Raw genomic sequence first — 22,848 nt, forward strand, 5'->3', positions numbered from 1 at the left:
ATTTCACTTCAGCTGGATTTACGATTGAGTGCGCAGGCATTGCCTTGCGTACCTCTGATTCTCGGCATTGTCGGGGGCCGCAAAGGCGGAGTTGTCCGTTCAAGCCAGCAGCGAAATCGGAGTGTCCGTACTGAGCGTGCATGATCCTCAGGCGTCAGTCCGGGGCCTCAACTCGGGTTATCTTCGCATCTCACGCTTGGAGGTTGAGTTCCAAGGGCTTGTTAGAACTCGGCGGAAACGAGGCTAGCACATATATACGTCTGCCAACCGCGTCACGGTTCAAGTTCAACTTTGTGGCGTACGAGTCGCGGCCATTGCCGATCCGGCGCACGTCTGTCTCGCACAGCGAAACGTTGCGGCTGCAGGTCCCTCAGTACTTACACGTCGCCACGTACGACGAAGAGCGCGCTCATACTTCCGACCATCAGCATTTCGCGCGCCGACAACGAGAGCAGTCGCAGCCGCAGGCCCACTAGCCCCTAGGCCTGCGTATCTCAGGACGACGAGGGGGCAAATTTTCCACCATTTCGGTATAGCCGGTCGGAGCAGATCTCCCTTTGCGCCTCCGTCAAGCAGACAATGACTTGGCATAAAAGCAACATTGCGCAGGATAGGGCAAGGAGCAACGGCGGGCTTGCAGTTCCGAAGGTATGCACTTTCCCCATTTGCCCACAATAGCGTAGTCATGGCGCTTGGGAAGAAGTCCTTCTTTCAATTAGCAATCCAGAGATAGGTGAAGCCCTTGGATACGGAATAAAGTCACTAACATGGGGACGTACAGTTCATTCAGATCATCACGATAGGTAAGTTTTTCCTACGCTGACGCCGCGCTTAAGAGGGTTACCTTGGGCGATTCGAAGCAGCAGCCTCTTCTCGCCCCGCCATGAGCTCCGCACGCGTGTTCCGGGTGCCAGAGCTCCTCTTCCTCGTTCTCGACTTCGTCGGTGAAGGTGGCTACGACCACGGCATCCGATCTGCGTGCTATGTCGCCAGATGTTGGCGTGGCATTGCCGAAGAGCATCTTTGGGCGCATGTTGATCTGTCGATCGTGCTCAGGAAGCTGCCGGACGATGCATGGTACATCTACGACGTGAGTGATCAATGACCCTGCCACGCCTGCTTCTCAGTGCTGTTCAGAGCAAGGCCCAGTCACCCCCCGATGTCGATTGTCATCGTGTCATAGGCGAAAGTCCTACTCTGGTGCGTTGATAATACGCATATCTGAGTTCGTGTAATCCTCGACTAACGTATGCATCGTAGACTCTACGTCGCGGTATCACGCCCGCCGAATGGGCCACCATTCTCCCTAAGACAGCGCGCGTCCGCACTATGCAGACTGTAGGTGGTCCCTCCAGCCCAGCAGAGCTCCTTTCCAAGTGGGGCCGCCTCGCCCTCGCGCCCGTGGTCTACGACATGCTGGCTGCCAGCCTGCCGGACTTCTGCCTGTTCACACATCTCCGCTCGCTCTCCGTTGGTGCTTTTGGCAGGCAGCCAAACGCACTGCGTCTCTTCCTCTCCTCCACGCTCCACACGGTGCAGGTGGAAGCAAGTGTCCAGGCGAGCGCAGCGGCTGCCTGCGTCGCGGCTTTCATCGACTCGACGTCCGGCGTCTCCCCTATCCAGGAAATGACGCTGAACCATAGATATGGGAGCTCGGACGCCAAGTTGGCGGTCCTTGCGGTCAATCTCTCGGCGTGTACCTCTCTTCGCCGCCTCACCATCGAGTACCTGGACCCTGCTCTTTGGCCCAGCGTCGCCCTCCTGCCGTCTTTGGAGGAGCTGACCATGCGATGGAGGCCGGAGGTGACCTTTGGCTATGATAGCGATGTCGAAGATGGTTTATACGACTCCGACGACTTCGATGAGGAAGACCCATGTGACAATGGCGAGGACCTTCCCTCTCGTGACGAGATCCAGGGGATCGCCTTTCCAGCGCTCAAAAGCCTGGTTTTCCCATCCATTCAGTGTGCTTCGCTTACTTTCACCCAATTCCGCACCGTTTTGGAGATGCGCGACGAGCCCTGGGCTTTGGAAAAGCTTGTCCTTCCCAAGGGTTCGCTTTACCTGCACCTCAAGTACTCCGTTCGCACGGTCCTGCGCTACATTCAACAGCACATCCGCGCGGACACGCTCACACACCTCGTTGTGAGCACCATGTGGGAATGGCGCAACGGGCAGGGGGAGTGCAACTGTCTGACAGCCATTTCGCTACTCTTTGGTTTTTCCCACCTCACCGTCCTCCATCTGCGCTGTTTCTATTACGACGCACATGGCGACTTCGAGCCTCTCGATGCAGACCAGACGCGCGAGATGGCGCGCAGCTTCCCACGACTGCGTAGTTTGTTACTCACGATGCCCTTCTTGCCGTACGAGATTGGGATCTTTGGGCAGTACTGCAAGGACCTGCGCGAGCTCACGCTGAATGTACAGTTCAGCTCCGATGACAGAGACAAGGATCTGTCAGAGCTTGCAGAACAATCCGTTCTGCCTGCCCATCAAGGCGTAGCTCTGGAGCGCCTGGTCATCGGCACCTATCTGCTTCACGGCGCGGACGAGGAGGATCTTTTTGAATATGCGGAAAGAGTGTACCCCAATGCGACAATCCGTGAAGTAACAGCAGAGTATGACTTATGATTTGTCCTTATAGTTTGTACAATTACGCTCTTGCATCCATCCATATCATTGTCGCGTGAATTGTAGGAGGGGAACTGGCATTACTTAGTGTACCAATGCGAAGGACTCTTCAAGTTCCGAGGTAATATTCCGGGATTAGCTCCCGGCAGCATATCCTTAGCCAGCGTCTCGCGTGAAGCGACCCAGCCTCATGCCAGCACATATATTTTGGCTGCCAGCCGCGTCACGGTTCAAGTTGAACTCGGTGGCGTGCAAGCCGCAGTTATGGCCGATCGGACGGCACGTGTCAATCGGAACAATGGGAAGGCCAAGTCCGTCTCAAACCGCGAAGCGTTGCGACTGACATTAACTATTTACACATCGGCACGTACGATGATGAGCGCGCTATTGGTGCCGGCCGCCAACGACGACGAGAGCAGTCACAGCCGAAGACCCTCCAGCCCCTGCGTAACTCAGGATAACGAGCGGCCATCCACCATCATTTCGGTATAGCTGGTCGGGGCAGATCTTTCCTTGCACCTTCATCCAGCAAACAATGACTTGTAATAGAAGCAACTCTACGCAGGATACGGCGGGGAGTCACGGAGGGCTCGCAACTCTAAAGGTATGCGTCTGCCCCATTTGCACACAATAGCATAGTCATGGCGCTCAGGAAGATGCCCTTCTCACCATCAGCAATCCAGTGCAATGCTCGTCTGAGCTGAAGCCCTTGTATACCGCATATCGCTCACTGAGATGGGGATGTACCGCTCATTCAGATGACTGCGATAGGTAAGTTCTTCCTACGGTGACTCCGCGCTTAAAAGGGCCGCCTCTGACGATTCGAAGCAGCAGCGGATCCTCTCACCCCGCCATGAGCTCCGCACGCGTACTCGGTGTGGCAGAGCTCCTCTCTATCGTTCTCGACTTCGTCGTTGAAGACGGCTACGACCACGGCATTCGGTCTGCGTGTTATGTCGCCAAGAATTGGTGCGGCATTGCCGAAGAGCGTCTGTGGGCGCATGTTGATCTGTCGATCGTGCTCAGGAAGCTGCCGGACGATGCATGGTACATCTACGACGTGAGTGATCAATGACCCTGCCACGCCTGCTTCTCAGCGCTGTTCAGAGCAAGGCCCAGTCACCCCCCGATGTCGATTGTCATCGAATCATAGGCGAAAGTCCTACTCTGGTGCGTTGATAATACGCATATCTGAGTTCGTGAAATCCTCGACTAACTTATGCATCGTAGACTCTACGCCGCGGTATCACGCCCGCCGAATGGGCCGCCATTCTCCCTAAGACAGCGCGCGTCCGCACTATGCAGACTGTAGGCGGTCCCTCCAGCCCAGCAGAGCTCCTTTCCAAGTGGGGCCGCCTCGCCCTCGCGCCCGTGGTCTACGACATGCTGGCTGCCAGCCTGCCGGACTTCTGCCTGTTCACACATCTCCGCTCGCTCTCCGTTGGTGCTTTTGGCAGGCAGCCAAACGCGCTGCGTCTCTTCCTCTCCTCCACGCTTTACACGGTGCAAGTGGAAGCAAGTGTCAAGGCGAGCGCAGCTGCCGCCTGCATCGCGGCTCTCATTGACCCGACGACCAGTGTCTCACCTGTCCAGGAGATGATGCTGAACCATAGATATGGGAGCTCGGACGCCAACTTGGCCGTCCTTGCGGTCAATCTCTCGGCGTGTACCGCTCTTCGCCGCCTCACCATCGAGTACCTGGACCCTGCTCTTTGGCCCAGCGTCGCCCTCCTGCCGTCTTTGGAGGAGCTGACCATGCGCTGGAATCCGGAGGTGACCTTCGGCAATGACCCCATGATCGAAACTGGCTTCTACGACTCGGAGGGCTTCGAGGAGGAGGACCCGTACGACGATGCCGAGGATCTTCCCTCCTGTGACCAGATTCAGGGGATTGCCTTTCCGGCGCTCAAAAGCCTGGTTTTCCCATCGAAGACATTTGGTTCCCTCACCTTCACGCAGTTCCGCACCGTCTTGGAAATGCGCGACGAGCCCTGGGCGTTGGAAAAGCTCGTCCTCCCCGTTGGTTCGCTCTACCTGCACCTCAAGTACTCCGTCCGCACCATTTTGCGCTACATCAAACGGCACATCCGCGCGGACACGCTCACACACCTCGTTGTGAGCACTATATGGGAGTGGCGCAGTAGTGTCTTCGGGACCTACAACTCACTGTCAGCTATTTCGGAGCTCTTTGAATTTTCCCAGCTCACTGTCCTCCATCTATGCTGCTTCTGGTACGACTCGCGAGGCGACTTTGAACCTCTTGACGAGGATCAGACGCTCGAATTTGCGCGCAGCTTTCCACAGCTCCGCGATCTTCTGCTCATGATGCCATTCCTCCCAACCGAGATCGGGATTTTTGGACAGTATTGCAAGGATCTGCGCGTGCTCAGGCTCGACGCACAGTTTTATTCCAACCAGGCCGGTAGTATGAACCTGTCGGATCTAGCAGAGCAATCCGTTCCACCTGCTCATCAAGGTGTTGCCCTTGAACGCCTGGTCATCTGCACGCAGATGCTTCGCGACGAGGAACGGGATGATCTCCTCGACTATGCGGAAAGTGTGTACCCCAATGCGACGATTCGGGAAGTCAGACAAGTACATGAGCTGTAGTGCATGTTTATTCACAGGATTGCAATCATGATCAATGGCACCATTGACGAGTAATTTGGAGGATGGAGTTCAAGAGGGAAAGTGGACCGCTGCACGAAGTCGGCACCAAAGTCACATTGCGAGGGACTTTTGAATTGCGTACAAGGTCCAGGGAGTTATTACATGAAAATCTTGGCTCAGAACCCAGCAGCATATCATCAGCAGGACTTCTGTGGTAAAGAGCCCAGCGCACAGGTTGCGGCTGCAAGCCGCGTCACAGTCGAACATGTGCCGCGGTCATTGCCGATCAGGCGCACGTGTCAATTAAACAATGGGAATGCCAAGTCCGTCTCGGACCGCAGAACGTTGAGGTTACAGGCACCTACTTACACATCCGCACGCACGATGAAGAGCGCATTCTTGCTGTCGACCGCCAGCACCGTGCTCGCCAACGACGACGACGAGAGCAGTGACATCCGCATATCCCCCAGCCCCGGCGTACCTTAGCGCAACGAGGTCGCATCCATCATCACCCCGGTATAGCGGGTCGCGGCGACGCACCTGACAACCGCCCACATCGTTCTCGCGGCCTTTTGCTCTCGACGCTCACCTCGAGCCTCACCTTCAGCAGGGCCTTCGGACGTTTACCTCTTTCTTTCACGTATCTTGGTTCTTAACCGCAGGTGAGCGAATCGGCCCGCCAAGAGATCCTGTGCTGGCTGCTTACCGAGATGCTGTATGCTTATAGGTCGGGGCTGACCTGCTTTTCACTCGCTTTCGACCTTCCCTTCGCTCTTGCTCTTGCTCTGCCCCGCGATGTTAGTTCGGACACTCACAACCGCGCTGGTCGTTCTCCTTCTCCATGTCTTCCCCTCCTCGGTAAACGCATCAAGCGCGGAGTCCAAGCCGCTCGCCCGCGTCGCACACCCCCGCGTTCTCGCGCTCGACATCCTGCCCCGCACGTCGCCCAGCCTCCTGCACAAGCGCACGCTCCAGGAGGACCGATCGCCCGTGCTCCGGCACACGGACTCCTTCCGCCTCACGCTCGAGGCGTTCGACGACATCTTCCACTTCCACCTCCGCCCGAACGAGCACCTCATCCACCCCTCCGCACGCATCGTCTCTCACGACTCCGCCACGAGATCCGCCACGACGCTCCCCCTGCTCCCCTCCCACGTCCTCGCCTACGAGGGCCATGTCATCGCTCCATCTTACACGGACACGCGCATGCGCAAGGACGCCGCGTCCCTCGTCAACGACGGCGAGGGGGTGCTCGGATGGGCGCGGATCGTCGTCCACGACCAAGGGGACGAGATCCACTCCCCCATCTTCGAGGGCGCTTTCCAGGCGTACGGGACCACATACCACGTTATGACGAGAGATCACTACTCCCGGGTCCGCAAGGAAGTCGACCCCGACCTCGGCGACGTTGTCGAATTATCGGACAGCCTGGTCATCTTCCGCGATTCCGATATGGGTGTACCTCCCACGGCGAAGGCGTCGGTTGCGGCGCCGCAGACCTGCGGTCACGATGACTTGCTATACAATGTTGAGATGCCGTTTACCACCAGACCCAAGGACTCCTGGGGTGGGCTTGAGATCTTTGGCCTCAGTCGCCGGGATGATGTCGCTGGCAGCGGTATGGGTGTGAAGTCAGTGCATATATGCGGTCAATATTCGTTTGCTAATGTGGAGCCAGTTTCGCGGACTCGATCAACAAGACCGATGGGTGCCCGAAGGTCCAGAAAGTTGTGAGTAGACTCCCTGGGGGTTCTTGACGCTTTTCACCTCATATATGCTATCTTAGCTGTACATGGGCGTCGCGGCCGACTGCAAGTACGTTAAGAAGTACGGCAACAAGGAGAATGCAACCCAGCAGATCCTAAGCGACTGGAACATGGCTAGCGCACTCTACAAGGTTCGTTCCCCTCAATCTTGACCTTCGTCTCCTGACCTCCTCCCAGAGCACCCTCAACGTCTCCCTCGGCATCATCGAGCTCCAAGTGCAGGACCCTGACTGCCCGGACCCCGCAACCGACGACATGCCCTGGAACACCGAGTGCGAAGCCGACACCGGCGTCACGCTGAACGATCGCCTCAGCCTGTTCTCGCAGTGGCGCGGGGACAAGGGTGATGATGGTGTCGGCCTTTGGCATCTCATGAGTGGCTGCCCGTCTGGTAGCGAGGTCGGCATTGCGTGGTTGGCGACGCTGTAGGTTGATCACTGTACGATGATGAGGTCGTGCTAACAAAGCTTCCTCAGCTGCCAGCAGTCCGCGGCCGGCGAACATCCGCAGACGGTGTCGGGTACCGCTGTATCGACGTCGGGCCTTACGGAGTGGCAGGTAGTCTCGCATGAGATCGGTCACAATTTCGGTGCAATCGTGAGTGTCGCCGACCTTCCCCACGATACCTCGCACTGATCAAACCCTGCGATGAACAGCACGACTGCACCGACGGCTGCACCGTCCCCTCCACCAGCTGCTGCCCCCTCTCCGCCTCTACCTGCGACGCTGACGCCCAATTCATCATGTCCCCCGTCGCCCAATCCTCCGAGAAGAACTTCTCCCCGTGCTCCGTCGGCAACATCTGCGCCGTCATGCAGGGCGTCTCCGGCTCCCAAACGAACACCTCCTGCCTCATCGACGCCGCCGAGGCAACCACGCCCCTCGTCTCGCTCCAGATGTGCGGGAACGGGATCGTCGAGGACGGCGAGGACTGCGACCCGGGCTCGGGCATCGACTCGGCGTGCTGCGACAGCCAGACGTGCAAGTTCACGCAGGGCTCGGTGTGCGATCCGACGAATGACGCGTGCTGCACGGATACGTGCCAGTTCAAGGGGAAGGGGCAGGTGTGCAGGGCGAGGCGGGACGCGGTGTGCGATGTGGAGGAGGTGTGCACGGGCGATAGCGGCAAGTGCCCGGATGATGTTGTTGCGCCTAATGGCCAGAGCTGCGGCGACGATGACCTCGCCTGCGCCAGTGGCCAGTGCACCTCCGTCTCCCGTAAGTTGCGGTCCCGCTATCCTCCAGCTATCTCACTCATCCATCGTAGAACAATGCCAGGCCCTCGGCGCAAGCATGAACCTCACCAAGGCCTGCCCCGATCACTCCGACTCGACCTGCCGCGTCTCCTGCCAGGACCCGCAGCATGCCAACGGCTGCGTCGTCCTCACCAGCAATGTCATCGACGGCTCGCCGTGTGGTTATGCTGGTACCTGCCAGAGCGGGAAGTGTCAGCAGGGAGGTTTGCTCGATACGGCTAAGGTGCGTTTGTCGGCGTCAGGGGGGCGAGGAAGGTGCTGAAATTCTGCGTCTAGGGATGGTACAAGTCGAACTTGCAGATCTCCATCCCGGTCACCGTCGTTTGCGGAATCATCGTTTTGGTGTTGTTGTGGGGGATCGTCGCATGTGCGTTTAGCTTTTGGCTCGTGTTGGGAGACTCGCTGACTCTCATTAGGCGTGCGCCGCGGCTGCGCTCGTGGACGAGCAAGGAATTATGGGACCGTCACAAGCAATGTCAGCATCCCAGCGGCCGGCGCACCAGCGCCCGCGTTCGTTCGCAACGTCAGCACGCGACGACCACCTCCACCACCGCCAAGCGGCCATCGGTACGAACTCATCCTCTCGAAGTTGGGGACCTCGCTAACTCAGTCGTCCCTCAGGTCAACGGGCTCCGGCGCTTCGTCAAGTTCACGGTCGCAGCGCTCGCGCATAAGCGGCCCGCAATGGCCCGCACCCCAGTATAACCCCGCCGCGGGACAGGACCGCGTCGACTGGGTGGACGAGACGCTGTACAATGGGCCGCGAGCAAGCAGATAGAGGGTAGGGATTTACTGATGCATCTTTGGCCGCCTCGTACCTACGTCCTGGCTGCCTATCACTCACTTACTTACCACCGAGGACTGACATGGACTTGTATATCTAACTAGCATCAGCATTGATAATTATGGCGGCAGCCTAGTCTGTCGCCGGCACATTGGCTACTTCGCTGGATGGGTGTCGGGCGTCGTGAGGCATTTTTGCAGGATCTTCGAGGGCTGGGCAGCACTATTTTGTGGCCTGGAGAATTGACGGGGGAATCCCCATGGCCTGGGCGATACTTGCCCTACACTCCCGTGCGTATCGGCGTTCCTAAGCGGGGGTAAATATCATTTGTAGAGCTCTGCGATCCCCTCCTTCGGAGGGAGGAGGCCCGCTGGCTCCCGCTCTTCAGCTCGGTATTTTGTGGCACTGCGGTTGGCAGACTCGTTGTGATGACCCACGCTCGTCAGGGATTTAAAGTGCGTGTGAAGCGACCTGCGACTTTTCTTCCCTCGCAATTGAACTGTTTATGGTCGCAGGGCGTGGTGATATAACCTTTGCGATTGCCCCTCGCGGAACGTGTGAACACGCGGATGATCGTCCTGATCGCTGCGCTCGCTCACACGGCCCGTCATGTTCAAGGTACCCTAGCCTGCCCTCAGCCCCTCAACCTAACCTTAGCCCTTTCCTTACCCCCTCCTTTGCGCCAGGCAACCCCGCTGAGACCTCTGCCGCCGAGCGAAGATTTCTGACTGGACGCCATCCTGATGCACATGGCTGTCGCTAGGCGCAGAGACCACCAACGATGACGTTCCTGTGTCGGAATCCGCGCCGCACGCCTCCTTTCCTTGTGCTGCCTGTGCCACTGATCTCATCTCATCTTCGGAATTCCTGTTCGCCGGCGCTGATTGACAATGCTCTGGCTGTAACCACGACCCCACTTCGCTTTCTATCAAAAGAAAGTTCAACAGAAGCGAAGGTCAGACTTGGAGTTGGCTTGGAGTCTCCAGGCAGGGATGTCTCGCGCGTCGTCGGCCTCGCGGGGCGCGCGTCCTTTCGCTGCACGCGCTGCATCCCCTTCTGGCGTAGTCCATCTGGGCTTCCCGCGTTCGTGGACATGGAAGCAACGAGGGACCCCCTCATGTTATTGTTCCCCGACCCCGTGATCTGCCATAAAAGGACATCCAAATGTTGAGCCCGCGGACTCCTCCACCATCTTCGCGCTGATCTGTGATCTAAACACAAAGTTATTCCCCCAGAGACCGCATCAACGACTCGAGAGGGTTTGCGTCAGAACAAGGGGCTTATCGGCCCTTGGCCTGCGTCCTTCTGACTGACGTTGTTGTTGCCGGGCGACGCGCCATCCACGCGCGCGTCGCCCCTGCGCGCCCCCGCCACCGTGACCAATTCGGCGGTTGGAAATCGGAAGCTGATGTTTAACCGATCCCCCCAGACACTCATATGATGGATTCCCCTTATTCAGACCGTTAAAGATACTGGGCGACTGCACCCGCTCCCTTTTCCTACTTTTGCCATCAATCGCGCCCTCCCCCTCCTCTCTGAACAGCTCGTCGTCCCCATCCCCTAGCCCTTCCCTCACCACCTCCCCTTCCCCATTGTCCGATCATGCCGAGCGTAAAGATAAAGGCTGCCGCTGGGTCGACGACCATCTACTACACGATCTCCACGCCGACGAAGACGAACGCGAAGGCGATCGACCCCAAGCTGCCCACCCTCCTCTTTCTCCACCCTGTCTACGTATCGCAGGAGGCCTTCCATCGTACGTCGCGCGATCGCTGCTCAGTGCCCACCAAGCTCACCGATCCCCTCTCTCAGCACAGTTCGCCGACCCGCTGCTGCGCAAGTTCAACCTCGTCACGTTTGACATGCGCGGGCATGGGGAGACGGGGAGCAAGCTCGACGGCCAGTTCACGCGCGTCGAGGGCGCCGACGACGTGATCAAGTTTATGGTAAGCGCCGGCCCTGATTTGTACCTTCGACCCACTTGTGCTTCCCGCCTCTGGTTACGGCTCGACACAGCCGTCCATCCTTTGCACTCCGCCGTCTACGCGTCTGCCATTACCATTGGATGAGTTGCTTACTCACTGCCCGCTCTTACAGGATGCAATCAAGCTCGACCAAGTACACCTTGTTGGCTTGTCCATGGGTGCCTGCATTGCCCTCCAAACCTCAATATTGCATCCCACCCGTGTCCTCTCCACCATCATGATCGGCCCGCTACCACTACGTGAGGTGCGTACTCGTCCGCCTCGCAGCTGCACCTCTGGCCACTCCGCCGCTCCTTCGGCTCACACAGCCGTTTTTTGCTCAATAATCAATCCACACCATCACCTCACGAACGCGCGCTGACGCGTCGACAGCCGGAAGGTGTTGCCGAGGGCCGCAGGGAGATCTACGACTGCTGGGTCGAGTCCTTCCACGACCCGAAGAACATCGACTACGAGATCCTGCGCGACGCCGTCTCCGGCACGATGCAGCTCGCCTTCAACAGCAAGGTGACGCCCATCAGCAAAGCGTGCGTCTCCCCCCCACTTCCTCCGACTCCATGCTGACTCGTATCCTCCTCGCCCAGCCTCGTCGAACGCGCCTCCGCCCTCGCCGTCAAGAACTGGACGCCGAAGGCCTTCAACTGCATGTACGAGCTCACCGTCAACTTCTTCATCTGCCGCTCCCCCCACCCGCGCGACGCGCTCGCCCGCATCCGCTGCCCCGTGCAGATCATCCACTGCGAGGGCGACATTGCGTACCCGCTCGAGTACGCGCAGGAGCTGCGGAATCATCTGCAGGCCGCCGGCGTCGATGTAAGGCTGAGCAGCATCGGGAGGGACGCGCCGCATTTTGGGAGCGTGACGCATCCGGATCTGTGAGTCTTGGACTTTCTCAATATGTTCTGACAGGAGGTTAATGAACATATTTCAGGGCGAATCCAATCATACACGAAGCCGTGAAGCGGGCGGTGAAGGGCCCTTTGCCACCAGCGCCAGAAAGCGTAGAATCGCCCTTCGAAGACATCCTCGTCAAATGCGGACTCAACGACGGCGACTCGGACGAGGATATCCACATATTATGATCCTCCGATTTTAACCGCTTGTGTGCCTCTGCAAAGCTGTATACTGCTGGTGTTCTGCTTGCTATAGGGATGCTACACATTTCTGGGCTATATACGCTGTCGGGATGCTGTGTGCGCACATTTCTCTTGTCACCCACGTCTATTTTTCTTCGGATATGCATGCACATCTTCTCGGGATCTACTTGCACTTCCTCTTTCCTCATTCACGCTTGCGCTTCTATTCACGATTCTTCATGACCTACCTTTTGGGCGTTGATGTAGAACATCTGGCTGGTTGTATCATCATCGTGGACTCTTGCTTTGGGGGGCCCTTGTAGTGTAACAAGAAAAATTATGGTTCTCAGCGATAGATCAGGGTCGATTCCTTGTTGGAGGACAAGAGCACGAGCGCTCTAGTGTCATGGTAACGCCTATGCAGCGAACAAGGCGAGCCACCTCTCCAGAAGACGTCGCCTCAATAAAAACCTTGCGCTACACAAGACCCCAGCTTCGCGAATGAGATGACCGCTAAGCCAAACAATGTTCTCATTGTATCCAATGTACAGAGGTGACCCATCGTAGTCGCGCTTAGCGCTTAACCCTCTTCGCCCGTCCTGGCCGTCCTCCCTCCGACAACCTATCCCACCTACTTCACCTTCACCGCCGCCCCACCCTCAATCCGCCGCCTCCTCGACGGCGCCTCCTCCTCTTCCTCCTCGCCCTTCCGCCAGGGCGGCCTTGCGGTCCACTCCGGCTGCGGGGCGCCCAAGAAGGGGTACGGCGCGGCTACATAAGGCGGCGCGTGCGCAGGGTGCGCCGGCGGGGGCTGTATGCGCGCGCGGTAGAGCGAGAGGAGCGCGTTGATGAAGACGGTGAGGAAGGTGAGGGAGACGACGGTGAAGGCCTGAGTGGGGGCGTTAGTATACGAGGCGAAAGCAGCAGAGCAGGGGCGAAGGACGAGAAACCCCCGCAAACCAAACACTCACCAATGTCTTCCAGCTAATGGGCTCGACGAAGCTGTTCACGACCTCCGCGATGAGCTCTGCGCTGACGCGCGCGCGGCCGATCTTGGTCGGGTCACGGTCCATGCAGGTCTTCCATTGGGCGCACTGGGTAGCCATGGCGGGGATGGGGCTGTGGCAGAAGTTGTTCTTGTACTGGGCGACGCAGAGGGTTATCTCGCGGACGACATCTGGGGACGATGACAAGAGAGGAAGGAGAGGGCAAGGAAGGTCAGGATCAGACAGATGTAGGAAAGTGGACAATGCAGGTACGCACCCATAGAGTATTCCGAGATCTGATGCTCGACATCCCGTTGCACGGTGAGGATGAACTGAACGAGGAGGTAGAGGAAGACGAGAACGAGGGATAGGTTGAAGAAGAATTGGAGGTAACTTGAGTCAAAATGTCAGTAACAGAAGGTATCCAGAGAGGTAGCATACACACCCAAGTAAAATATATGGTGTCTCGGACTTGGGTGCCTCGGGCGACGGCATGTTTAGTGTGAAGTGATTCGACGTCTGCTGAGCGCCCTTCGCTCGTCTGACACGCAGCCGCCCGCCCTTCTCCTCCTCATCCGAGTCTTCTGACTCATCTTCGTCGTCGTTATCCCTCACACGCGCAATACGCGTATCCCGCGATTTTTGCCGAGCTTTATAGACGCGTCGGAGCGCGCCAGCGGCCACTGGTCGGGTGTCTTCCGGCCGCGATGGGCTTGCTTCGGCCATATCGACGTCGTGCACTTCAGGCTGGGGGAAGGCTTGGCCAGCAGAGAAGCCAGTCGGGGGCACCCATGACTGCATCGGCGGAGGCTCATGTCGAGGTGTCGGGAAGATGAACGGGATGTTTTGGTTCGAGCCGAAGTTGGGGGCCAGTGGAGAGCTGGGGAAAGGTGGCTGCGAGGGGTTGAGGGCTTCATGGGAGCCTGATGCGCGCGCTTTAGAAGAGGTGATCAAGGGTGAATAGAAGAATAGTATGATACGCACGCTTCTGCGGAGTGCTCCAAGCTGGGGGCGTATTGCTGCTGGGCCTGTTGGTGTATTCGAAGTCCATGGGCGCCTCCGTCGAGCGCGTCGTCGTCAGCGGTCGTGGATGCAGTCGTGAGCTCATGACGAGCAGGAGGTCCAGCAGTATACACGCGCGTCGGCGACAATGGCGAGGAGCAAGAGTCCAAGCGGCAAGCGCCGTCGTGGCGCGATCAGCACGTGATCCCGCCGACCTCGGCGCCCGGGCCGGAATGCCGAAAGCAAGCGCCGGCTGGAACGCGATCCTCGAGACGCCCAAGTCGCGTTCTTTGTCCAGAGCGCGAACAATTGGACGCTGGTCGACATGCTTGCTTCTGCTTCTCGCGCAGCTCTCCGAGCAAGATCTTTTGCACGTCCATGTGTCAGCGCCAGCAAGGGCATACGGCGGTTCCACCCCTTGGCAGGCCAATGGGACCCACCGTCCGCCAACCTCGTACCAATGGTCATCGAGCAGACAGTATGTTCGCTCTGCTTCCACAAAAGCTCTTACTCACAAAGGTGTCTACTCCCTAGGGAAGGGGCGAGCGCTCTTATGACATTTTCTCTCGTTTGCTGAGGGAGCGAGTCGTGATGCTTTATGGACCGGTGCGTGGTCTATACATTCTCTCCAGCCTATACTGAACTTATATACCTCATCGACACACAGATACGAGACACTGACTCTGCGCTCATTGTCTCCCAACTCCTCTTCCTCGAGGCCGAGGAAACGTCTAAACCCATCCACCTCTACATCAATTCACCCGGCGGAAGCGTCACTGCCGGGCTCGCAATATATGATACGGTACGCCCATAAACCCTCATAGCCCTCCCTTGATATCAATGCCCGTCCAGATGCAATACGTCTCGTCCCCCATACACACATACTGCATCGGCTGCGCCGCTTCCATGGGTTCACTGCTGTTGGCAGCCGGTGAAAAGGGCAAGAGGCATTGCCTGCCAAACGCTAGCATCATGATTCACCGTACGTCGCCCATCCTCCCCTACGTCCCCTCGCATCTAACGTTCCATGCCATGCTCAAGAACCGTCCGGTGGCGCATCCGGTCAAGCCAGCGACGTCGCCATCCACGCGAAGGAGATCCTGCGCGTGCGCGAGGCGCTCACCGGTATCTACCAGAAGCACTGCGCAAAGCCGGACGAGAGCGAGGCGGAGGGTCTGGCGCGTTTTGGTGAGTGCAGCCGTCCGCTGTCGCGCCGATTTAGGCTAACATACTTCGTAGAACGCGCCCTTGAGCGAGACTACTTCATGACAGGTACGTTTTCTGGCATCTAAGGGGCCATGCACGTAGCTGACTTACTTCCCTCATAGCCAAGGAAGCTATCGACTTTGGCATCGTAGACGGTATCTTAGAGAAGCGGCCGACAACAGGGAATTGAATGCGCCGAGTGACTTCATGAAGCCGAGTTTCTTGAGCGACTTGCGGAAGCCGAGCGGCCTGAGCGGTTGGCGGGGGAATGAACGTTCCCAGCAGATTGAGGTACTTATGCGAGTAATGTGCTATACTCGCGTGGGTGACGTGCTATACTTGTGTGAGCAACCCCTCTAGTTCGGTCACTGATCATTGCGCTGGTTGGTCGTTGGCTGCCACCCAAATGCGCTCGTTGCTTCTCAGCCCAGCTTCGCCCACCCCGGAAGTCGAAGCACCGGTTCTCCAATGTCGCGGGGTGATATACACACCTCGAATCCCAATGCGCGCGAAACCGAAGCTCACTGCGCGCGAAGCCGAAGCCCAGGACGAGCGAAACCGCAGTCCGAGTTCAATGTCAGCGAACTTGGTCAAATGCGCTCTCAGGCTTTCGAACCCGCTCTCACAGCAGCCTTCATATCGATCGCGGGGAGGCGTGCGCCGCTCATGCAGTAGCCCATCCCTCTCATACAGTAGCCGTCCTTCGTTACGCAGACGAAGACGGCGACTGCATTGACGAAGGCCGAGCGAACATGGGAAGCGGATGGGGATCGAATTCGCAAGGTCCGAGTTCGTTGCATCAGCTGAGAGGGATGTCGCCGAGCTGGCGTTCCATCTCGTTCAGGACGGCGATAGCACATGAGAGCCCACGACCGCGCGAAGCGATGTCTATGACCGTCGAGCGGGTGATTCTAGGAGAAGCTGAGGTACCGGGTGCGAGAGACGCGGGGTGCTCAATGAATGCCTGTGCGATCCTTGTGAATACCAGCGGCGGGGAGGATCCCATAGCGACCGAGAGAACTGTATGTGTTGACCTTCCTAGTGTTCGCGATACTTCCCGTGAGATGTCTACTAGCTCTCACTGAGCATGGTCCGAAAGATTGCATACTACCGAGGCATAGGCGCGTCAATAGCAAGACTTGACTGCGATCAACCCGCGAGAGCCAAGGAATAAATGCGGGTCTTGAGCAGACAAGGTTTGGTACGCATTCGGAGCCTTTGATATCCATAATGGTCCTGCTAGCACGGGAAGGCACATGTTAGTAAACCCTCATTATGGACTGGTGAATAGGGAGGAAGTCTGGTTGACGGTCAGTAGGCCACAATAGTAACCGACGGCGCACCGGGATAGCACTAGGAGCGTGCTATCGAGTAAGGCCTTCATCTTGCATTGCGCACTGATAGGACCTAGTAGAAGCCTTGAGGGGGATGCGCCGGACAGTCATCGCCGTGACGAGACAGGATAGGATTGCACCGGAGACCATAGATACATACAACAGAACCGACCTTCCCGCAGACATTAGAGCGAGAGCCAAGCCAGCCCAGAGAGCAAGCAGAACATTAACGAGATTAGGGATGTATGCGACGTCGGGACGTCGATCGAAGGGGGACGAAGGAGGGTGGGGCGCAATTAGCGGGAGTTCGACCTAGGGTAGGGAGTGCCCGCCGCATGCGTGTTATTTCTTTCCTCCCCCTCCTCCCGCTGCGGCTGCCGCCGCTGCCCGCTCCTCTTCCTTCTTCTGCAAGGAGGGTTAGCGGAAGAAGGGAGGCAGATCGACAAAGGGCTCACCTTCTGCTTTGCGCGCAGGATCTCAGCGTCACTGTCGCCTTGTGTGAGTTCCTAGTACGAGTAGAAGGGGAATGACACGCACGACTCCTTGCGCTTCTGCAGAGAGGCCGCGCTCTCCTTGGGCTTCTTCGCGTTCGCGGCGGCCTTCTTCTGCGCCTTGAGGCGGTCCTGCTCGCGCTGGTTACCACCTAGCGTGCGCGCTATGAGTGACGCGACAGACGGGCTAGCGGGGGCGCAACGTACGGGTCATGGCGGACGCCTCTCCGATTCACGGGATGTGCACGATGCGGGCTGGTGATGGTCAGAAATGAGAGGAAACACGTGCGCTTTGCACCCTTCGGCGATCGCCGGATGGAAAGTTCGAGTGTGCGTTCATTCCGCGCGCCTTGTCCGTTACGTCCGTGGTCCACCGTGCTCGCAGCGTTGCACTCGTCCCTCCGAGCTCATCTGATCCTCATTATTGAATGGCGACTAGTTCTGTCCTGATTTGACTGATCAAACCTGCCTAGTACGGACCATTCGTACTGGTAAATGCGACTTCAAGCGCTCACGGTGATTTGGCTTCGACGTCCAGCTTTTGGACCTTGTGCGATCCCCTAGGTAGGAAGAAGGGTGCTAGACGATATATACGCTACTACCACTAAACTTACCATTGGGAAGATAGCGCGTTCATCTCTTCCTTGATTGCCTAGCCGTCTACTGCCACCGATACTCGTTCCGTGGCGCTCAGACGAACCCCAAAGGCTCGCATACTAAAGACGCCTGCCTTGTCGGAAATACTATATCTCACCGGGTCTTTCGAAAATCCCGCCAAATCTTCGAAACTCCCGGGTAACTCCCTCAAAACGGGGTGCTTTTCTTCCGGAGAAAGATGAGTAGGAAGCTCTCGACGTCCCCTATCGGATGGTGGTACTTTTATGGGCTCTGGAGGGAGGCAAGGATCAGGACGCAGGCGAAGCGGATGACGCACGTGTTTGATGGCCATCAAAATCGATCGGACCATGCTCCCCTCATAGCCAGCCACTTTCACCGCAATTACCGCAAACCAGCGCACAAAACAAAAGTATAGGCGGATAGTATCAAGCTCAGAGGTCCCTACTGACTTTTTTCCGCGTCGAAATACGGTATCTGGAAGGGTGCTACCGGGAGTTTCGAAATTTCGGTGGGATTTTCGAAAGACCCGGTGAGATATAGTACGGTAGCTTTCCGGTTTCGTTTACAACGGGCATCCCCGAAATGGCCAAGACTGCATGACCGGTACGTGACGTGCCTTTCGAAGCAAGGGTATACCCCCCGCAGATTGCACGATCCCGTTATACACTGTTCCCTCCCCGAGTCCCGCAACACATCGGCGTATATCGATCACGATACACGCGAAGGCAACCCTATTGGCCATCTCAAGCTATATGGGGGTGTATACAGAGTCAGTTCAAGTTGACGCCACAGTCAGCATCAGCCCACGGTAAGCGCCTCGAGATCCATCCTCATCATATCATCAGCGCTGCGCCGCGGTGGCAGTTCAGTAGCTCTATCGCGCTTCAGAAGCTATCGGGGGCAGTGTCAATTGCAAAGATGTGTCCTACTTTGGTATGTGGTTTCCTATAGGCTCAGAAGACCTGCTACTTTCCTGGCAGCGGCCAAGATCCGAAGATCGGGGCCAAGGGCCCTAACATCTTAGCTGAGTGAACATCGTCCATCCCTATCTACTAGCGCTTCATTGACACAGGTCTACCTGAACGCTGACGCAAGGCTTGCATACGACCTACCCAAGCATCTGGCGGACACTGCTCTCATTAGGCTGCCAGACGTTCGATTCCCGCGATCATTCATTCGTAGCGCTGAACGTGGGTCGCCTCCCTCGCACTCTTATATCATCCTTCGACAGGGCCGCGAATATCTTCGCCGGTTTACGCTACGCTTGCGTACTGAATCTACCATTATTTGGGCAGGTCTTGCTACGTTAGGCCGCCTTGCGTCCCTTCATCCGTAAGTCAAAGCCTTCCCAAGAAGTACAGATTCACTGACGTACACATTCAGGCGCTCCTTAAGCTGCGCAATTACGCGCACCCTCTCACCACGCTGAAAAGGGACGTCTGTACGTGGGATGGATCAGCCGCAGTCCCCTCCCATCTCCGACCGCGAGCCCCGGCCTCGACCGCCTATTGAGCCGCACTCCGGTAGCCAGGGCTTCTGGTCGCCACGCTGCCGTCTCGATGCGGGCAGCCTGCCTGGCCTCTGACGTTCGCGCGCCCCGGTTCCTGTGATAGCGACAGCCCGAGGCAGACGCATCAGGCTCAAGATGTTACCCAATCTAAGCGGTCGGCGCTTTCCAGCGGCGCTTCCCGGCCATAAAGGGTTCATACGCGCGCCTCGCGCATGCCCTCGCGCTTCTCCAGCGCTTAACGTCGGCACCGGGGCGTAGCGCATCTCCTGACGAGGCCTAATCAGGGTCGTCGTTTGGCGCTAGACTGGTATGCCCTCTGCATCTAGCCGACATTGCTTGCCTGTCACTCACTCAATGATCCCAGTATATCACAACAAGCAGACTATGACGCCCCGCTACCGCCGGCAACGGGGCGCGCTATCGTTGTCTGCCAAAAGTCGAACCGTTTGCGTGACGTGACATGTCCGTTTTGGGCTGAAGGACCAGCCCAGCGAAATACCTCCGTCTGTCTGCCGTTCGGGTTCCTGTCCGGGGCCGCTGCTCTGCCGCGACACGCGGGTGAGAGTCTCGGGAGGCACGACAGGAGGCGACCAAGGTGGAAGGTGTCATCGCGATGGGTATGGTCTCGGATTTTGATAGGGGTGGCGCGCACGTACTGCAAACGACCGAATTTCTAGCGGCTCTACTGCCGAGCATAGTACATCCTTGACTGCTTCACCTTCACAATTTCGCTGCAAGCCATTATACAGGTGACGAGAGTTATGCTATGAAGCCGTACATGCCATACGTACCGATTGTGACACCAGCCATTCGAACGGCTCGGCGAAGATTGGTGCGCGGACGAGACATCGAATACTTCCACGGAGTACGCGGGGACGCCGTCATACTAGGCGTTGCCTCGCCGAGACTGATCCCCACAACGCTCCGGAGGTTCTGGCCTAATCTACTTCCGGATGCAAGGGTGGCGCGCGCCGAGTCCCTACTTGTTATGCAGGCAGCTTCACCACCCCGCGTATACCCTACGCGACACCGCAGCACTGCCAATGCACCACGCCATAGGGGCAGGCAGTGGAGATACGCGTCTCGAGATAGACATGGAGGGAGCGTAACGCGAAGCAGGGTTCCCTCCCCCGGCAATGCGGAACGTGCATGAGGGTCACGCGCGTGCGACGATCAACGACCTGCTCTATTCGGTCGAGCTTGAGAAGGACAATAGACGGGTTCGAAGATGCGGGGGTTCGATGTTTGGCAGCTGCAAGCGTACCTTTTGACGCTCTGAGGTGCCATTCCAGTGCCAAACGTCCTCGCCAACACCCGAAGCTAGAAGGCAGGAATTTAGTATAGGATTCTCGGAGGGATGGTCGGGGCGGGGATGGATGCCTGAAGAATGAACTTACAGCCGACCCGGGGAGGGGCGTTGTATGCGATGAATGCTTCACTGAGTTCGTGCGCCGCGCGGGAGAGTTCTCTTCATTGTGGTCGCATACTCGTATGAAGGGTATGTATACAACGCCCACCTTCGCGCCCTCATCGGTGCTTGTGAAGGCGCGGCTGTGAGACCGGTCGCACGAGGCCCTCTCATCCAAATCTGATTAGATGCGCGCGCATAGGCTACGATCCGCCTCTTTCCGCAGGTCTTGTGGTCAGTTGATCCCTGTGGCTGTCTGCGGATCCATGGGCCGCGGTAGACGATAAGCAGCTAGAAGGGGTGCTTCTTTTCCCTGGAAGTGGGGCTGAATTGGACCCATTGTCGATGATGGTGCGCTTGGGAAGCGCCGCAGGGAATCGTGCCGGCACATGAGGCTCGCGGGGTTTGAAAGACCGTATGTTAGCGGGGTGAGCTAGGGTGAGTCACAGCCGCGCTACGTCCGGGTCGTGAGGCACCTGAATGGGATGGATGGATGGTTCCGTTTACCGTTTAGCGCGCATAGAATTGTGACGACGTCCCGTCAGGCTGTTATAGCGCTCGAGCAAGGCTCGTGGCGCGCGGGACGGCGAGATTAGCTTTCTATTAGAGGTACGTATGAATGGCCGCACTGAGTACGTACCGCCGACGCAGTCGCGCCATGGGAAGATGTACGGAGATGTTTGACGTTGTCCTATGTCCTATGCACGTGGAAATGAACATAAAAGCCCAAATTCGTCCGACACCGGGTCGAACACACTTCGCGTGGGCATGGGAAAGCGGTATAAAGCGATTGACGGTGACAGGATCAGATTCGCGAACGACAGCCTCCGACGGCGACCACGCGAAGAGGGACGCAGAGTTTGTGTGACTGCCCGGAATAGGGGTGGTGGCGGCGCCTCTGGCCGAATACGCGAAGATTGGTCGCCCCGGCACGCGGACAGAAAAGGGACCAAGGCGGGGTCGGGGTCGGCAATGGGGCGGCGTCAGGAAGGACAGGCTCCAAGAGGGCGAGGAGAGGGCGCAGACAGACACAGGCAAAGATTGACGTTTTGGGACCGCGGAGACGCGCTGCTGTGGCGCGCGGACGACGTGGGATGAGCGCGCCGAGAAAAGCGGAGGAAAAAGCTTCGGAGATTGGCACGACGCGTGCTTGGGCGACGCCCTCGAGCATCCGCATGACGATGACAGACGCGCCGCTTGACAACGGACCAGGAGAGCTGAGAAAGGAGGTTATTTTGGATGGAAGTCAGGAGGTGAAAGGCTTGAAAGGGGTCCGGCACGCGGAATTGATTTCGGAGGAGAGCAACAGGGGATCGGAAGCGTCGGAATGTGGGTGTGGCGTCACATGCGCAGGTTGCGGTTGCCCAATCATGGTGACAAACGCCCCCGCGATCCAATGACGCCAGGGCTTGATCTGGATCAGTACCCATTCGTCGGTCGCGGAAGCGAAGTTCGGAAGCAAGTTTGCAGATTCGGCCAATTAATCAAATGCCATCATGACCGTGGGAGAGTGCTCTGCTGGTCCAAGTCTATCAAGGTTCGCGTGGCAAAGTACACGTCAGCGCAACCACTCTTGGCCTCCTCGAACACCTTCGGACCGTTGGCGGACAGCCGTACGACTTCGTGAATGGCAGAAGGCAGAGGAAGTAAGATGGATTGACGTGTAGGTTGAACATATAGCAGGGTCCGTGAGGGCCGCGGGGGAATCGAGGACGAGTGCGTTGCGGGCGTTCGGTCGCTCGAATTGGGGACCGAAAGTCGAGACCCTTTTGGGCGCGAAAGGCAACGTGTGATGCCCGTGGCATGTTTGGATTGGCGATAAGCGAGGTGTCTTGATGGCGGCAGCAGAGGACTGCATTCGCGGCAAAACAAAGGCACCCGGAGGCACGCGGCAGGAAAAGATGGATACGAGGTGGCTGTGCACGGGCGGTGGATTTTGGGAAGGACGAGACAAGATGGGAATGAATTGGGGAAAAGGAAGCACGGAGAATTGGAATGAGGAGGGTTGAATGGCATGAGGGGAGGGCGCGGGCGGTGGCGGGCTGCGAATGGATGAGCCGAATCAGCTGCGATCAGAAGCGGGAGGAAGCAGGAGGAAGGCAAGATGACAGCAGCGGGCGCGCGGGGGGCGGGCAGGATGCCGAGAAGGCCCCGATGTGATCTAAGGCGAGTTGCATCACCG

The 22,848-nt window shown here is 57.8% G+C and overlaps 8 protein-coding genes across 8 annotated transcripts; 5 read left to right on the forward strand and 3 right to left on the reverse strand.

Moving 5' to 3' along the window:
• Positions 1–779: 779 nt before the first annotated feature.
• On the forward strand, positions 780–2,753 carry SCHCODRAFT_02645256 (uncharacterized protein). Its single transcript, XM_003026481.2, has 3 exons — positions 780–1,090; positions 1,138–1,200; positions 1,261–2,753. Exons 1-3 carry the CDS (start codon positions 884–886, stop codon positions 2,632–2,634), a joined length of 1,644 nt encoding a protein of 547 aa, XP_003026527.1. The 5' UTR covers positions 780–883; the 3' UTR covers positions 2,635–2,753.
• A 361-nt stretch (positions 2,754–3,114) lies between these two features.
• On the forward strand, positions 3,115–5,432 carry SCHCODRAFT_02645260 (uncharacterized protein). The gene is made up of 5 exons (XM_003026482.3): positions 3,115–3,238; positions 3,318–3,405; positions 3,466–3,694; positions 3,742–3,804; positions 3,865–5,432. Exons 3-5 carry the CDS (start codon positions 3,488–3,490, stop codon positions 5,242–5,244), a joined length of 1,650 nt encoding a protein of 549 aa, XP_003026528.1. The 5' UTR covers positions 3,115–3,238; positions 3,318–3,405; positions 3,466–3,487; the 3' UTR covers positions 5,245–5,432.
• A 1,376-nt stretch (positions 5,433–6,808) lies between these two features.
• Positions 6,809–9,212, forward strand: SCHCODRAFT_071133 (zincin). Its single transcript, XM_003026483.1, has 10 exons — positions 6,809–6,875; positions 6,923–6,974; positions 7,031–7,141; positions 7,188–7,435; positions 7,487–7,607; positions 7,667–8,228; positions 8,278–8,489; positions 8,543–8,633; positions 8,683–8,833; positions 8,888–9,212. The coding sequence occupies exons 1-10, from the start codon at positions 6,865–6,867 to the stop codon at positions 9,042–9,044; spliced, it is 1,716 nt and encodes a 571-aa protein (XP_003026529.1). The 5' UTR covers positions 6,809–6,864; the 3' UTR covers positions 9,045–9,212.
• Positions 9,213–10,652: 1,440 nt separating this feature from the next.
• SCHCODRAFT_01176650 (alpha/beta-hydrolase) lies at positions 10,653–11,914 on the forward strand (the record flags this gene model as incomplete). Its single annotated transcript, XM_003026484.1, has 5 exons — positions 10,653–10,806; positions 10,863–10,996; positions 11,148–11,279; positions 11,408–11,562; positions 11,620–11,914. 5 exons carry the CDS (start codon positions 10,653–10,655, stop codon positions 11,912–11,914), a joined length of 870 nt encoding a protein of 289 aa, XP_003026530.1.
• Positions 11,915–12,742: 828 nt separating this feature from the next.
• SCHCODRAFT_02521002 (uncharacterized protein) lies at positions 12,743–14,148 on the reverse strand (the record flags this gene model as incomplete). The annotated part of the gene is made up of 5 exons (XM_050343468.1): positions 12,743–13,000; positions 13,083–13,288; positions 13,375–13,490; positions 13,543–14,032; positions 14,082–14,148. 5 exons carry the CDS (start codon positions 14,146–14,148, stop codon positions 12,743–12,745), a joined length of 1,137 nt encoding a protein of 378 aa, XP_050197045.1.
• A 209-nt stretch (positions 14,149–14,357) lies between these two features.
• On the forward strand, positions 14,358–15,767 carry SCHCODRAFT_02645270 (uncharacterized protein). The gene is made up of 7 exons (XM_003026485.2): positions 14,358–14,577; positions 14,634–14,705; positions 14,767–14,901; positions 14,952–15,081; positions 15,141–15,287; positions 15,339–15,371; positions 15,428–15,767. The coding sequence occupies exons 1-7, from the start codon at positions 14,425–14,427 to the stop codon at positions 15,493–15,495; spliced, it is 738 nt and encodes a 245-aa protein (XP_003026531.1). The 5' UTR covers positions 14,358–14,424; the 3' UTR covers positions 15,496–15,767.
• Positions 15,768–16,884: 1,117 nt separating this feature from the next.
• Positions 16,885–17,381, reverse strand: SCHCODRAFT_02645283 (four F5 protein). The gene is made up of 4 exons (XM_003026590.3): positions 17,338–17,381; positions 17,177–17,282; positions 17,095–17,125; positions 16,885–17,044 (listed from the first exon to the last, which is right to left on the reverse strand). The coding sequence occupies exons 1-4, from the start codon at positions 17,342–17,344 to the stop codon at positions 16,982–16,984; spliced, it is 207 nt and encodes a 68-aa protein (XP_003026636.1). The 5' UTR covers positions 17,345–17,381; the 3' UTR covers positions 16,885–16,981.
• Positions 17,382–21,343: 3,962 nt separating this feature from the next.
• SCHCODRAFT_02645284 (uncharacterized protein) lies at positions 21,344–22,013 on the reverse strand. Its single transcript, XM_050346427.1, has one exon. The coding sequence runs from the start codon at positions 21,841–21,843 to the stop codon at positions 21,472–21,474; it is 372 nt and encodes a 123-aa protein (XP_050197046.1). The 5' UTR covers positions 21,844–22,013; the 3' UTR covers positions 21,344–21,471.
• Between the last annotated feature and the right edge of the window lie 835 nt (positions 22,014–22,848).

The sequence above is a fragment of the Schizophyllum commune genome, assembly GCF_000143185.2.
Source record: "Schizophyllum commune H4-8 unplaced genomic scaffold SCHCOscaffold_17, whole genome shotgun sequence".
NCBI lineage: Eukaryota > Fungi > Basidiomycota > Agaricomycetes > Agaricales > Schizophyllaceae > Schizophyllum > Schizophyllum commune.